At 49.2% G+C, this 17,256-nt stretch overlaps 1 protein-coding gene across 1 annotated transcript in view; it reads right to left on the reverse strand.

Moving 5' to 3' along the window:
* Positions 1-16,825, reverse strand: part of MIPEP (mitochondrial intermediate peptidase) — a 140,915-nt gene extending 124,090 nt beyond the window's left edge. Inside the window, exons 1-5 of the mRNA XM_059902621.1 lie at positions 16,564-16,825; positions 13,539-13,712; positions 10,446-10,534; positions 7,944-8,030; positions 922-985 (exon numbers count right to left, since the gene is read on the reverse strand). Coding sequence (XP_059758604.1) covers positions 922-985; positions 7,944-8,030; positions 10,446-10,534; positions 13,539-13,712; positions 16,564-16,701 — 552 coding nt within the window. The 5' untranslated portion in view covers positions 16,702-16,825. The remainder of the gene's footprint in view (positions 1-921; positions 986-7,943; positions 8,031-10,445; positions 10,535-13,538; positions 13,713-16,563) is intronic.
* Positions 16,826-17,256: the final 431 nt, after the last annotated feature.

A 17,256-nucleotide genomic window follows, 5' to 3' on the forward strand; every position in this document is an offset into this window, starting at 1 on the left:
CTTAAGGCCACATAAGCACACAGACATGTGAGCGGCCTCAGAATTACTCACGCTCAGCACCAACCAAAATGATAGCATCTATGTATGTGACACGTATTCTCAATACCCTGCCTTCTACTTTCCAAGACACTTCGATAAACCAAACTCTGTTAATAGGTAAGTGGCTTTATCGTATATTTATCAGGAGAAACATATTTATCTAAAAAAGAAAGCAGCACCGTAACAGTCTAGGCTGCAGGCAGGCAGGGTGAGACACTGGAGCAGGCAGCTCTTTGGGTGCTGGTTGAGCCATCCCATTCTTCCAGCCCTGAGCTTAATACTGAAGTGAATAAGCATTCATTGGGATGTCATGTTCTAGAAGAGCAGTGGCCAGGGTGAGAGATCCTGAGGACAAAGGATGGGAACTTGAACAGATCACTTTGCCTTGTTCCCACACCTGTAAAATGAGGGGTCTGGACAAAGAAGGCCCCTCTCATCCCAGTTTCAACACTGTATAACCCATGCTTACTGCTTTCAGAATGAAACTATGGGGGTCTGTCCAAGATAGGTATTACATCAACAAACACACCTGCACTGGGTCTCAACAATACTTCCTGTACTTCTGCAACCAGATCCTAATCTTCAACAGTGCCAGCTTTCCTACTCACTAGCTGGCCTTCCTGATACGGCCCATCTCATCCCACTTCCATGACACCTAAAACGCCCCAACTGTCTCAAGTCATTTCTTAACTCTGAATTATCTTGGGTGACAGGCCAACCTCCAGAGAGCACTATGTTCAAATACAACTTACAGAAGAATTTCATAACATAAACGACCTAGGTGTCTTTATAATATGGAAATTCAAGCAACATACAAGAACCACATCAACAATATACCAACTAGATATCAGTAAAACAAGAGGAGCCAAAAAACAAAGTTACCTTTTCTCTGTCTAGATGGATTCCACTGATTTCAAAATCAAACATAAACAGTTCGGCCACTCGCCTGTAAATAAAATAGGTGCCAGGTTAGAACAGGTAATAATAATTATGAACAAAAATCAGTTTTTTGCAAAATAAATCCATCTTTTTCAACCTTACTGCCCAAAAGCCAGATGTTTACACACACACACACACACACACACACACACACACACACACACACACACAGTTTGTTTGCTTGAAACCAGAAGCTTAACATCTTAGAAGTCAGGCAAAACAGCTGGCTGACTGGGTTTTAAGCTCTCCTATGGATGATTTGGTATCAGATACACCGTGCTAACTATACAACAAGCCTTAAACTGACAATGAATGACAATTACTCCAACAAGGCCAAATTTTCTGCTTTTTTCTAGAAAGGAAAAAATGGACATCTTTTCCACTGTCTTTCCTTCAAGAATATCTGCTGCAAACCATACACAACGCACCAAATTAAGTCCTTGTGGGACACACACATGCTGCCTGAACTCTGCATGAAGGTGTGCATGCATAACTGTAACACATTTCCTACTCAGCACGTGTACTGAACAGAATGATACTCTGCTCACCCATGAGGCGTGGCCCAGACGGGGATAAGTACTGTTACAATGAACGAACACAAGGCAAAAGAAATAATAAGTTTCCTAACCGGGGTACAAATAAAGTGCTTAGGGAGTTCAAAGACCATCAGGTGCGCGGGCTCAGTACTTGTGGCTCGCAGACTCAGTAGCTGTGGTGCACGGGCTTAGTTGCTCCATTGCATGTGGGATCTTCCTGGACCAGGGATCGAACTTGTGTTCCCTGCACAGGCAGGCGGATTCTTAACCACTGCACCACCAGTGAAGTCCCCATCTTTCCCTTTTTAGTTATAAGCTAATTTAAGATGATTTACTTTCCCATTAGGGACCAGGGGAATCAAAATACTGAACTCGTGGGCTTCCCTGGTGGCGCAGTGGTTATGAATCCACCTGCCAACGCAGGAGACACAGGTTCAATCCCTGGTCCAGGAAGATCCTACATGCCGTGGAGCAACTAAGCCCAGGTGCCACAACTACTGAGCCTGCGCTCTAGAGTCCGCGAGCCACAACTACTGAGCCCGCATGCCACAACTACTGAATCCCGCGCGCCTAGAGCCTGTGCTCCGCAACAAGAGAAGCTACCACAATGAGAAGCCCACGCACCACAAAGAAGAGCAGCCCCCGCTCGCCACAACTAGAGAAAGCCTGCGCGCAGCAACGAAGACCCAACGTGGTCAAAAATAAACAAATTTTTAAAACAGGAAAGCATCCACCTATTCTTTAAAAAAAAAAAATACTGAACTCGTAACATACTAAATGAAAGAAAAACCTGTGTGACCTGGAAACAAGACATTACCATGCTGGGCCACAAAGGCATGGGCTGGGACACACAGCTCTTCAGATCTATTAGGGTGGAAACATGGTCCCTGATGCCCAGGAGACAATGATCTACCATCACTCGTAAGCAGATGTGACTGATAAACATCGGGGGACCAGGAAGCAGAGGTGTACCTCACAGCGCTTCTGTCAGTATTACTAAAATGTAAGTCATGTATAATTGCATATCACAAATTTACTGGCATATGAAAACAGCTCAGCAAATAGTAGCTGTTTATTGGGGGGTGGGAGGGCAATCAGCCAAATTAAGCCCTCTAAACTTCTCTACCACCATCATCCTAGTCCAGAACGTACTGCCATCACGCTGAACGGGCCATCGTGCCCCAAGTCCGCCACCCTGCAGGAAGGCCCTCCTCATGTCAGAAGTCCTTGCGTCGTGAGACACCCTATCCGCCACGGTGAGGTCTCTAAACACTGTCCCCCACCTCCGACCAAATCTGGGGCCTCTGCTACGGGCTCCAATAGCGTTCATGATTTCCACTCCACAAGCTTAAATGTTGGGCAAACACAGACATGTTTTAATGGTTGTGTTGAGGCCATATGATGCCAAGTCATGTGGCAGGAGACTTCACTGCTGGGTTATAAATGCTTTATGGGAAGCTGAAGCATAGCAGACAAAGAGGGAACAAAACCCAGCTGCAACCAACGTTGAAATAAGCCAGTATAGGTATTGCAGAACATGAAAAACAATTACGATTAGCAGTTCGTGTAGGAGCGTATTCTTTTATTCACAGAGGGCAAACCTGTGAATGCCACCGTGATGACTGATTATTTCAACTCCATCCAAATCCCAATAATTAAAAACATAAAACAGTTTATACTTGGACAGTTTTTCAAAGGCTTTCTGCATGAGATTTTCAGTTTTGCTTCCAACTAGTGGCAGCCACTTAGAACAGTAAATTCTCTGATGCTGTACCGGAAGTGGAATCTCTGGGCTAAGGAGAACTGTTTTCTTCCTTCTTAACCCTGCTGCATGCTGGGAACCGAGCTCAAGTGTAACACTCCTTGCTTTCATTAGTTTTTTTCTTTGTTTGTTTGTTTGGTTTTGTTTTGTTTTGGCTGCATTGGGTCTTCGTTGCTGCCTGTGGGCTTTCTCTAGTTGCAGTGAGCGGGGGCTACTCTTCGTCACGGTGCACAGGCTTCTCACTGCAGTGGCTTCTCTTGTTGCGGAGCACGGGCTCTAGGCGCTTGGGCTTCAGTAGTTGTGGCACACGGGCTCAGTAGTTGTGGCATGTGGGCTCTAGAGCACAGACTCAGTAGTTGTGGCGCACGGGCTTAGCTGCTCCGCGGCATGTGGGATCTTCCCGGACCAGGGCTCGAACCCACGTCCCCTGCATGGGCAGGTGCATTCTTAACCACTGCACCACCAGGGAAGTCCCAGTAGTATTTTTTTAAAACTACTTTTTTCTGGAATTAAGTTATCCAAATATATGATCTATTCTCCTGCTTTTCTTGACTTTTTATAATGGATATATTCATCTTCCTGATTATTGTGCCAATATACTGAATGAACAGAATTAAAGTTCTTCTAAATTTCTGAAACTTCAACAGACCTTCTTTCTTAAATAATGTAAAGGGCTCCACTCAAGCCCCAGACTGTCCTCGTCATCTGTCTCCCATCCATCTCCCATCCTCAACAGTCAACCTAGAACACACCCCTCCTCTCTTCCAGCAAAGGTGGTTTCTGTTTGTTCTAATAAGAGAAAAGAAAGACGGCAGGGGGATCAACTAGGGGTGGGAATTTACTGGGTAATATAATTTTATCGTGTTACATAACATAGGTTTATCATGTAACAGCTTTACTGTAGAAATGCATGAAAAAACTAAAATCACTAATCCTACCAAAGATAACCACTATTAAAATTCTTGTATTTCCTTCCAACATACGACTTTTTCTTTCTTCTTTCTCTTAAGGCTATGAAGAACATGCTTCATTAAATAAGATAGGTTCCAGAAAGCAGCTTGGTGCCCAGCACATAGTAGGTACTTGAAAAAGTTTGCTGACTTTCTGCGTGGACTTAAGGAGCAGTAACTTGATTCCTGGGCTCTGAAACAGCCACTGTCCCCGGGGGCCAGGCTAGGTGGTCTGGGGGGACACCCAACAAGACCCTTATCCTCAGAAGCACAGTCTGAGGTGCATCTTTGGTCTTGTGAAGATACTATCTCCATGGCAACCAACTGTGGCTGATACCACATCCCCCAGCTTCTATCCAATCCACTTTCAACGTGTTACACCAGGACTCCCGCTGGGATACAACTACACAGACTTTTGTATCTTGCTTTTTCTTGTAAAATTATATCACAAACATTGAACAGTTCTCTGTATCTTTAAATATTCTTCAAAAGCATGGCTTTTAGGGCTTCCCTGGTGGCGCAGAGGAGAAAAATAAGGCCTGGAGAGCTGGGGAACCAATATCCAGCCAAGGCCTCTAACTCTGGAGACCCATCTCCAGCCATGACATCCCACTTAGTACCAGTGTCACACTACACACTGTTACACGTTCAACAGCCATATGTTGCCATTCCTTACTTTGTGAAATAAGAGTTTCAGGAAAAGAATCCTTTACCCATTTTTCTATAAGAGGGTTCGCTTTTTTTCTTTTTCGGTAATTTGTAACACCTCTAAACATAATAACTATATTAACATTTATCATGTAAGTAACATCTGTCCCATTGTTTATTCTGACTCTGAATGTGGAAGGGCTCTGCCAGACCAAAGCTTGCAATTTGTATATGATCAAATCAATCTCCCCTTTTGTGCTCTGATTTTGGTATCCTGTGAAGAAAGACCTTCCACATTCCAAGTTATCAATACTTTTAGGATTTCTTTTTTAAAGATATTTAAATCTTAAATTAATTTACTTTTCCACTGGCCTAACATCATCGACTGAAAACCAAGCCTTTCCCTACTGATGAGAAACGATACTTCTATTCTGTGTTAAATACAGTCACACAGACATTTGTGTCTGTGTCTGAAATTTCTCTATTCTCTCATTGACCTTCTGGCCGAAGTATAATGCTCTTCATGCTCTTTTAAATACGGTATTTTTATAATATGTCTTACTATCTGGTACAAATCCCTCTGTAGCATTTTTTCTTTACCAGATCTTTCCTGCCTATTCTGGTATATTTACTGTTTATGACTTCAAAATCATTTTAAATAACAACAACAAAAATCTTTAGAATGGATAACATCAAACTTACAGACCAGTAGAGACCACTGAGTTTTCTTTTTCTAATCTAAGAATACAGCATGTTTCACCATTTAAATATCATCTTTCATGCCTTGGCGGGGGGGGGGGGGTGTGTGCATGTGGAGGTTCTGCACTTTGCCCTCCTGAGGGTACTCCAAGCTGTATCACAGCTTTGCTGCTCTTGTGACTGGGACTTTCCCTCCATTATATTTTCTGGAGTGTGTTTGTTATATTCTTAGCAAACAAGAAAGCTCTTGATGGTTCTGGAAAACCCCAAGTGAAACAGGTTTCTTTATGGCTGGGCTTCCCAGAGACTCTAATACACTGAAATTCTCCAAGAGAGGAAAATTCATTAATATGTCTGATTTCCAAACTTACTGATCAATGGGACCCTTCTGGGAATACTTTCTAATATCTCACAAAACTAGTATTCTGAGGAATGCACCTAAGAATATGATGATGATGGCATTTCTTCTATACGTCATCTTCTCATGACAAAGTAATGTATTAAATCTCTAATACTTTGTTTTAGCCATTGACTTCTCCTTCACCATATGCAAGGTGCTTCCTGGGTTCCAGTCAACACTCCTGATGATATACAAGTGCCATGACAGTTTGATAATTATCACTTCCAATTCTTGTTTCCTTCCACTCACACGTAACCTTTCCTTTCCAGAATATTGATCTTCTACCCAGATTATTTTTCCCAATGTGTTTATCATTCTGTTATTTTAAAAATCCTGGGCTTCTCTGGTGGCGCAGTGGTTAAGAATCTGCCTGCCAATGCAGGGGACACGGGTTCAAGCCCTGGTCCGGGAAGATCCCACGTGCCACAGAGCAACTAAGCCCGTGCGCCACAACTACTGAGCCTGCACTCTAGAGCCCGCGCGCCACAACTACTGAGCCCACGTGCCACAGCTACTGAAGCCCGTGTGCCTAGAGCCCGTGCTCCGCAACAAGAGAAGCCACCGCAATGAGAAGCCCGTGCACCGCAACGAAGAGTAGCCCCCGCTCGCCGCAACTACAGAAAAGCCCGCGCGCAGCAACAAAGACCCAATGCAGCCAGAAATAAATAAAAAATAAATACTTTTTAAAATAAAAATAAAAATCCTATTGGCATCTTAGTAACATCTAGAAATGTGGTACATGTCCAATTAGCACAAGTCCTTTGTACCTCAAATGGTCTGCCAGTCTACTTCCATTTTTATACATTAAATATGGGAAAGCAAATCTGTAGTAAAGTCAGATCATGAACAACCTGTTGTTACTCAAAGTCAGCAGCAGCTCAGTATAAATCCAGCACAATTAGCAGGCATTCAACTTTTACTCATTTTGCTAACGAAGGTAATAATGCTCAAACCTAAAATTATAATAAGACCCATTGCTGTGATTGTACAGCCAGCTTTACCCATATCCTGAGCGTCAGGATCAATGAACTGAAACAGGAGCACAGGTAACCGCTTACAGGCAGACAGGTGAAGACAACCCCTCCCTGCTTCTCACACAGCGTGGTCATTCCTACACCAGATCAACATGAGACACCACCACTGACTGATCCCTGCGGGCAGGGCTTCACTTGGGGTCACAGGCCACGTACGGAGACAGACAAGAGAGGAGGAAGCAGACGGGGCCAAGTAAGCACCCCATAAAGAAAAAGGAGATAAACAAATGCAAGAAGGCAGGAAAAGACATTCGTCTCTGTGCCATGACACAAATAACATATAGGCGGGTTAACGACAAACTCTACCACGTTTCATAAACAAATAAATCTGAGCAAAGAAATATAATATCCACAGTCCTGTATCAAATATATTTGTGTACTGAGTTAGAATGAGGTCTTTTCAATTCAGAATCATAAATGGTATGAACCAAAGCCAACCATTTCAAGGATCTTGACATCCACCAGGTAAATAAAACCACTCTGCTTTCAGCTCCTGCTGCAGCAATGACGGAACTTTAGGAATGCTGCTAAATGGCACCGCCAACTGCTCACAGGAATCCATTCCCTGGAGAGGGCCCTGCTGCAGGCCGCGGCTGTGGGGTGCTGAGATGCAGCAGTGAACAAATCAGACCAGGCCCTGCCCTCGAGGAGCTTCCCGTCCAGTGGGTGGGGAAGCTGAGCCCACAAACAGGCAGAGGAGAGAAGGCTGGGAGCGGGAGGACTGAGAGAAGCGGAGCTGGGCAGGAGGCCGGGGTGAGACAGGCACAGAGCTCTCAGAGGAGACACCGTCTGAGTGGCGTCCAAGGAGGGCGCGGGACTCGTCGCCTGGGGAGAAACCGTCCGGACAGAGGGGCCGTGAGCGCAGGGACGCCGAGGGGATGGCTTTCAAGCTCAGCTCCACAGTCACAACCGCGACGAAAGCAAAGGAAGCAGTACCTGGTTTCTGGATCAAGGGAATCCACAAGTTTTTTATCAGCTAATAGTTTTTGCAGACTTTGATATAATTCCACATTTGTGTTCAACCTAGAAAAATTACAAATAAAAAAAGTTAAATGATTTTCTAGTACCTTCTTTTTTTGCTTTACGTGAAGAGAATGGTGTCAAGTTCCAGCATCCACACAGCCAGAGGCCAAAGGTCTGGGGTATTGTTTTGTTCTTCCTTTGGACCAGGAATGGCATAACCGCAGCTAGTGAGGGACGGGAAGCGTGTTAGTACTAACTGTCCCGGAAAGAAAAAGCACAAACTTAAAGCCACAGTTCACAGCTGGGGACAGAAGGGCAGACAGGACGTGACCCCACTTCCATCGAGAACCAGCGTGTCAGCAACGTGCCGAGGACCATGGCTTCTCTAACAGGAGAGGAGCGGGGACGGGCGGGGAGGGTCAGACGCAAAGACCCGCAGTCCTGACTGGGCGCCGGGCCCGGGCTGCCTCGGCTCCCCCGGGGGAGCGGCGGGTCCACACCGGGGACAGCTGGAGGGCACAGGCTTCGGAGCCGCACCCTGCAGCCACGTGGGCCCCGGCTACCGTGCCCTCGGCCCGAAAGGGTGAGACCCTTGGCGGCCCCCAGGGTTCAGCGAGACGCTGGGCACGGCCCCCACTCCCAGAGGCGGCGGCTACAGTCCGCGGCTGCACTCGGGCCCGGCCCACCCAGCACTGCCCGCCCGCCCGCCCGCGGCACCACCGACAGCTCCCGAGTGCCTCTCCCGAGAGCACCAGAGGCCCGGTGCCCTCAGGGCCGCACGGTGCCTCGGGGAAGGGCAAGGGCTGAGCGCTGCCCGCCAGGTCCACTCGGGGGCTCGCGGGAGGTCAGATTCCCCGGGCAGCTCACAATCAAACCCCTGCAAGTTCATACGAACCGAGGGGCCTCTGTCGCCACGGTGCTCACGGGCCACCCTGAACCTGAGGGACCAAGGCAGCCCCGGGCGCCGAGAAACGCTCAGCAGGGGGGCAGGCTCGGCCTCAGGAACCAGAGAAGGAGAAGATCAGCGCGGACGGCCGCCTCCTCTGGCTGCTCGGCGCCCGGCCGCCCACGTCCAAGGGCAGCCGTTCCGAGGTGGCCGGCCGGACCCACGTCCGAGGTTTGAGCACATCTCCCACGTCGTGTCCTACGTTGCAGGACTCTGAGATAAAGGCTGTATTCTAGTCTGTGTTTGGCATTAATTCTAAACCAATACGTCCAGTTTTATGCTTGCTTTTCCACCACTGGAAAGTCAGTCGATTCTCCTTGGCACGGGAAGGCATCCTATTCAAAGCTGCCCTGGGCAGTTAGGGTGCGGCTCAGGCTACGGGGGAGAAGGAGCCAGCGCCCGGGAGGGCGGAGGGCAAGGCTCTGGGCTCTGTCCGGGGACGACGGCCAGGTCCCTCGGCAGCACCCACGCCCCACCGGGGGGCAGGGCCCGGTCCCAGCAAAGGGCTGAGCTGCGCTCCACGGCCAAGGGGGGACCGCGGGCCAAGCCTCCGACACCACCTCTCTACCGACCGTGGCGTCCGCTGCCCCCCCGCGGAACCAGGAGCCCAGGTACGCCGACGCAGCACGCAGGCCCTGGGCAGGGGCCCGGGGCTCCCGCTCACCTCCCCAGCAGCCCTCGGCTCCAGCGCCTCCAGCACGCTGGGGTCTGGAGTCTGCAGGGACCAGCTTACCCGGTCAAGGAGCCGGATTTCGCACGCACCGTCCCAAAAAGGCAAACGCTGCCGGGGGCACCGGCCAGCAGCAGCCGTACACCCCACGCGAGCCCCGGGGTACGGAGGGGCCTCCGCTGGGCCGGGAGACATAGGTCCTGAGGTCTTTCCAGCCGGGGGGCCGGGCGCCCGCACTGGCTGACCCCCCCTCCTGGTGGGCGCCCTGCCCCCTCCCCATTACTCTGACCAGCATGCTTACATTTACTCCGAATCCCTTTAAGGTGACCGACTTCACCCCAGCCTGCGCCTGCCGCAGCTCCCAGACTGCCTTTACGATGTGCCCAGACGCCCTCAATCCCAGCCCCAAGGGGACCGCAAGGCCACCGGGCAGGGGTGACCACACTGGCCTCTCGCCCTACGGCCACAGCTCCCGGGCGACAGCGATTCCACCGCACGGCCATCTGCCAGCTCGCGCTGCCCCCGAGACGCTGAAGACCCCTTCAACGAGGAGAACAAGGACCCCGGGCATCCGCCGCGCGCCCCCAGCATCACAAGCCCTTTGCATTTACCGCCTCATCCTCCTCCCAGCAGCCCTGAGACGCAGACCACTCCACCACCCCCGTGACCAGTGAGGAAACTGAGGGACAGCAGACAGGGAGGCGGCCCAGAGTCAGGCCGGGGCAGCCGTGCGGCTCACACACCAACCCCACGCCCCATCCCCCGCCGGGCAGGGACAAGCCCTGCAGACAGACGACCTGGGGCACAGACCCGGGGGCCCCCGCGGCCCAGCACGGTCTGGGAGGAGGGGCAGACGTACGTCTCCACCATGGCGCCAATGCTCCGGCAAGCTTCCTCCGCGGCCTCCCTGAATGCTGCCTCGGGGTGAGCGATTTTCACAAAATCGGCCTAAGGGAGGGGAGACAAAAGCAAAAGGGCGTTTGATGGGAAGCTTGATTCCAGGGTCTGAGGGCGAAAATGAAAACCTGAGCTTTAAAATGTGCCATTTGCCTTGACCCAGCATTTCCATTACTGGAACTTTCATAAACCAGCGGGAGGAGCAGCTTCTTCCTGAACACTCATTAATTCTGTTATTCCCGGGAACCAAGTCCGTTTCATTTTCAAATACATTCCAAAATACTTTTACTGATTTTTAGAGAGGTCTCCCTCCTGCAAATGTAAAACCCAAGTGAATTCTTCCGACTTCTATCATTCAAAAGAGCAGACTCTCGCTTCAAATAATCCGGAGCTTTCTACCTAAGTGTTCCTACCTGGCTCCATGAACATCGCTTGGAGGCGCTTCCAGTTAACGCTCACACCTGGTGTCCTTTCAAGGCTGAGTCAACTGCATTCCAGCCTTTGTGCAGAGAACAAGGACTGCCTTTAAGTAAATAGGAATCCCCAGCTGCAGCCCACCTGGCGCAGGGCTAGACCTGCTATTCTGACCTTAGAATTTAAGCCAGAATCCCCTTTTTATTTTTTTTAATGAAATCTCATAAAATCTCTAGATTTTAGTTTTCATGTTAACTGCAGTACACTGCAAAAGAGAAATGCAGGGAAACTACAAAATACTGCATATTTTCTTCATTCTCGTGAAGACAACGTGTACGGCTATAACGTGAAATAAAATCACCACAAAGTAAAATGTCCTAACTTTATTATCAAATAGTTCTTAATGTAGAAACATATAAATCCATAGTTTGATACAACATTTGACGTAACAGTAGGATAACATCTGCACTAAGGCACCTGAAAAGTGAGCTGTGTAAACTTTAAAAGATGCTATATAAATTACTCATCTGCATGGTGCACAATTTACAATCAATATTAAAATTCAAAACACCAGCATACGTTTTAAAACTCATTTGTGATAGCGGTGAGGAAAATAATACAGTTCCACGGGGACTGTATTAAGAAAGAAAAACAAAACAAAATGACCAGTTTATAAAACTCATGCCTTATGTGGTATTGATCTCACTAGTCGGTAAAATCTTAAAAATTCAAAAAAGGAAGAAGATTCTTTGAGCTTTCTGACCCAAAGATTTACATGTATAAATCACATCCTAGTCTTTTTGAATGAGATATTATCAAACTTCATAAATATAAAAAACTTCAAAAATAGGGCAAGCTATGGGGCAGAGAAGTTAAAATCTTTTCGTGAAGAGCAGAAGTAGAAATGTGGAAAAAATGCTAGAACACCAGTTAATTAAGACAGAGGCTAAGACAACAAACACCCAGTAAGTTCTGGGATTTCTGACCGCAAAAGCCAATACTCAATTACAAATAAGTGAAATCTGCTGACCGGCGCTTTCCTTTCAGATTTCAGTGGCACCGTTAAGCAGAGATGGTTCAAAACCTCTTTTCTGACAGTACGTCTCCCACATCCCCCAACAAGATGAGCCCTCGCTGAGCACATCCTGGAGGGGCAGAACCCAAACCCAGAAAAAGCAAGAGCTGACTGCCGGAGCCCGCGGCACAGCTCACTTCGCCCTCAGGAAAGCCCTTCAGGATGGATACTCTGCCGATCTCTTTACAACTGCGAAACTTGCAGCAGTGAGTCTAGGACAGCGGAGGTGTTACTGGCTCAGCGCAGAAGCTGAGAGCGAGAAGGCTCTCGAAGAAGGAAAGCACAGACGGGGAGCTGCCACTCTGGTGAAGAAAGTCAGCCTCAATCGGGAAATATGATTCCACTTAGCTGACACTTAAGAAAGGACAAACTACGGGGACGGAGAACAGGTGAGAGGTTGCCAGAGGCGAGAGGCGAGGTGGGCGCGAGGCACAGGGAGCGTTCTGGGGGTGACGGAAGAGTTACACATTCTGACCGTGGGGCGGCTACGTGCACAGAGTCCACGTTCACAGACCTGCACCATCCCTTAGGAGAAGTCGATTTTACCGCCCAATAACTGTGAAAAGAAACACTTTCTCACAAGATGGGAGGCGACCTTCCTGCCACGCCAGGTAAGGTTCCATCCGGCCCGGGCGGCAGCAGCCCTGGAAGCGTGGGGAGCGAGGCCTCTGCGGCCAGATGGCCCGGACGCGAAGCCCAGCTCCACCACTCACGGGCCGGGGAACGTAACCTCTTAGTGCCTTTCTTTCCTCGTCGACGACAGGTGGAGACATGCCCAGAAGGTTCAATCAGTCAATCCAGGTGAAGCTCTTACCTGGGTCCAGTGCCAGTAAGAGCTACGAGACAGCCAGCACCAGAACATAAGCTCCACGAGGTCGGAGTCTGTGTCTGTCTCACTCGTGGCCGCACCCCCAGTGCCCGGCCAGGGTGGGGCTGCGTGCAGAGTGAACGTGAAGCAAGAGCTGTGCAGACAGGAGCAGGCGTGACCACGACTGGGGACTGGCGTGCCACTACGATGTCGCGGCCGCCCTGGGCTGAGAGGGGATCCCGCTTCCACCTCGGCCGCGGGCGTCTCAGCTGGCGGAGAGACCTGCGGGCACTTCTATCTCAACTTCAAAACGTGGGGAAAAGACGCCTTTGATACAATCAGTTTGATGTCAAAACCTTATTTTCGATCAGAAAAGACATTCCTGAAAAGGCTTATAAAAACTAGTTTTTTATAAGATTAATTTTATTGTAAAGGTACAGATAAATGTTCTACTAGGATTTTGGTAGACATTTTCATAAATGAAGAACCTCTGTCACATGAAGAATCTTTGCCACGTGCGTAATCATTCTTCCATTACATATTACATATCTACTTTATTAAATATACATGTTAAAATACGAATACTAACTCTGACCTTTCCTACACGTTCTTCCCATTCAACAGCACACTTCACTTTAACAGATTACACCCAAGAGCTCTCAAACATTCCTAACTTTACCATCCAGTACTGAACCTAACACACTGAGCTTAACTTGCAAAAGTGAGAGGTGGCCTGCGGCCCACACCCGGCGTCTTACCAAGTCGGCCACCCTGCACAAGGAGTCCGAGAGCTCGTCAAAGATGAGCACGGTCTGGGGCCCGGGCGGCGTGGAGCACACGCGGCCCACCAGCTGCTCCGTTTTCCTCAAGGCCTTCTCCTGGGCGACACGGAATCCTTCTGGGGCGCTGAGCTCAGGAACTCCAAACAGGCCCTGAAACCCAAAGAACAGTTCCCATTGATAACTAAAAACATGACCTGGGGGTATTCAATACAAATACTTTCTTCATAAACAAAATCTTGGTTTTCGTTGATATTTCATATCGTGGTGACACCTGTCATCACAGGTATCGCTTTCACATTCCCCGCGACATTCCACATATGACACTAAAAATGTTTTAGAATGTAATTTTTCTTCAATTTTTAATTATTTTATAAAAAACAAAAATAGAATGATATGGGTTCAAAATCCAGCTCTGCTACTACCACAGAACCTAACTCACAAAGTGGCAAGGATTAAACGATACACTTTTTTAAAAAAACATCTTAGTGCCTGGCACACAGAAAGCATTTAACAGATGTCAGCTGTAACCACTATCAGCTGTGTGAGCCTGGTCGCGTTCTCTCTCCTCCTCGGCCTAATTTCTTCATCAGGCATGAAGGGATGACAATATGTGCTGCGTCTCACAGCACGGACACAGGAACAAGGTTAGTAGGTTCTCAGGACCCTGCCCGGCACTGAGTGAGGTCCAGGGCACAGCATCAAGCACGCCACAAAGTATAAAACAGGGACGGTGAGTTGATTTCTGAGCACATATATATTTTAGGAAGATTCAGTAAACAGGCTAAACCAAGTCATAGGCGGAAACTGGCAGCAAATTTTATACCTTCCAAAAGCATTTCAACACCTTGATAAAGATAAAAATCACTAATCTAATGGGAAGGAAGGACCATCTTCTTGTATCGGTTCGATCGCACTTGTTATGACGCCCAGGAAGGCAGACAAAAACCACAAACACTTACTACACATCCACGGCATGCCAAAAGTGTACCATGTACTTTACATAGGTTCTCTCATGGAAATCACACAATCCTAGAGCACAAACTATCAATCTCCTTTTTACAGATAAGGGAACACTTTCAGAGGTTAAACGAACATGTCTGTGGTCACTAGCGAACAGTGGGAAAGCCGCAACCTGTACTCACTCCAAGCACCCCTAAAGCCCACATGTTCTCCACGCTCGCGGACTGCAACTGGCATTGGAAAGTCTTGTCTCCGCAGGAGGCCAGCTCCGAGAACTGGGAACCCCGCTCTTCGCCATTTTTACCAGCTGCCGAACGCAGGGCCTAACACAGGCGGGAACTCACGAATGAGGCAAATTAACAGGGCCAGACCACTGTGTAGACAGCTTTGTATCAAGAGATGCTTAACACGTCAATTGCGGGAAATACCAAGAGGCAAAGCTTTCAGGCCTGACAAGGCCCACTGTTTCTGCAAGAAGGAATGCACGAAGTTGTTAACTTCTTTTCAAAATATATTAACAAGTTGGAGAAAATAAAGACAGGCAGCGGCAGAGCAGAATGAGGAACAAAAATATACTTGGTTTTTACAATGATTTAGTATGATTCAATTACGGACTTTATTTTCACTTCTCAGCACACCTCCCCACACTCCTCTTGGGAATTCTAAATCTCAGCCTACCAAGTTATGGTAATACTAGAAAACTACATAAGCCTTTGGGTTTCTTTTTTTAATCAAAAACCAATTCACGTATTTGAAAATCTGATATCAGCACCTAAAATTAAGATGTACAAAAGAAAAATTAATAAAGCTAAAATTAGATCTATTTCATCCACTCATAACCAAGCTTACCCCTCATGTCTTTTTGCTCAGTACCCACAGGCTGTGCTCGTTCTCACACCAATTATGTCAATACCAACGTTATTTACCCCCATGGAAGTTGGTGTAGCAAATTTCACTCAAAAATAATTTTAAAACAAAGAAATTTGGGAGTTAGTTAAATAAGAAAAACTCACATTATTAGGCTCACTGTAATTATATCCCAGACTCATCTTTCCAAGAAAGGCAATAGTAGAAATAATGAAAAAATTTAAAAGGCAAAAATAAAAGTAACCGTGCAAAAGTGAGCAAAATCCATAAATGCAAAGTAAAGCAGGCACAGGTAAATCCCTTCCAAGCTTTCCTTCCTTTCACCTTTAATTCAGTCATTCATTCAATAATGAGTTTCAGGAGGTGGGCGGTGGAGGAGGGAAGGATTGGGAGTTTGGGGTTAGCAGGTGCAAACTATTATATACAAGATGAATAAACAACAAGGTCCTACTGCAGAGCACAGGGAACTATATTCAATATCCTGGGCTAAACCATAATGGAAAAGAATACGAAAAGGGATGTATATGTGTATAACAGTCACTTCGCTGTACAGCAGAAATTAACACAACGTTGTAAATCAACTCTACTTCAATAAAATAAATTTTAAAAAAGAAAAAAATAATGAGTGTCTACTGAATGCCAGACACCGAGCGGGCCGCGTGGATACACAAACAACTAGGAACAACACAAGAACTCAGTGATTTTCTGCGGGAAAAATCTACGTGATGGGCTGCACCGCCTTAGAGGACAGCAGACTCTTCTCCAACTCGGTGTTTTAAAGGAAAAAAAACAAAGCCGAAAAGCTTGGGAAAGTATTAATGACGGCACTTCGGGCACCAATGGAAAGACTAATTACACTAATTGACAGAAGCGGGTCCTGGCATCAAGACACCGAGACCGTAGGTGAGCTCACCGCGCGGCCCGCGCCTCACCGGGGCCGGGTCTGAGCTGCAGGGCTGGGAGTGCGGGGGACGCGCTCAGGCCCACTGCACCTGGGGCCCTCGCTGGGCAGGTGCTGGAGCAGCACCTGGGGCCGCCCCGCCCCCCGGCACCTGCCCCTCAGAGCGGGGGCCGCCCGCAAAGTCACCCCGGGCAAACGACACCTCCCTCCCGCGCGAGGCGGGCTCGCCGCCCGGACCCCGACGACCCCGCCCGGGCCCCGCGGGCCGCTCACCCGGCGCTCGCCGAACAGGTCCAGGCGGCGTCCCTGGGGCTGGACGTTGAAGGCGGCGCCCACCGGGGACCAGCTGGTGCTGACCCACCGGACCCGGAGCCCGGCCCCGAAGCCGCCCAGCCGCCGGGCGCACAGCATCGCGCCGCTGCAGCCGCTCCGCGCCGCGAAGGCCCGCGAAACCGGACTCCAGAACCCGGCCCTCAGCCCCGCCGGAGAGCGCGCCGCGTCTCCACGGCAGCGCCCGCCTGCCACGTGACCCCGCGCTTCCGGGAAGGGCACTAAGCCGCGGGGCCAGCGCACGTCGGCGTCCCCAGGGCCAGAGCGTCGCCCGCCGCTTTCCCGGGCCGCCGCCTCTAGCGCCCCCGCGCGCCTGGCGGGGGAACCGCAGGATGCCCCGCCCTCCCACGTGGCTGGGCGGGTGGCAGGGTGTGCGGGGGGGCCCAGCCTCGCACCCGCTGCCGGAAACACGCGTGGGCGGCGGGCCGACCGCTGCCCGGCACCCTGAACCGAGACCCGTCGCCCTCCGTCGGCCTCCGCTCCAGGAGGGTGCGAGACGCAAGGCACTGCGCCCGCACGTCCCAGCCCTGCAGTCAGAGCTGTCGGTGGACCTCCATCCACCGACTGTAAACTCGCAGTGATCGATAACATAATCGACAACGCAGCTTGTTGGGGGGTGGAATCTGACAAACTGCA

Source organism: Balaenoptera ricei, chromosome 18, assembly GCF_028023285.1.
Source record: "Balaenoptera ricei isolate mBalRic1 chromosome 18, mBalRic1.hap2, whole genome shotgun sequence".
Lineage (NCBI taxonomy): Eukaryota > Metazoa > Chordata > Mammalia > Artiodactyla > Balaenopteridae > Balaenoptera > Balaenoptera ricei.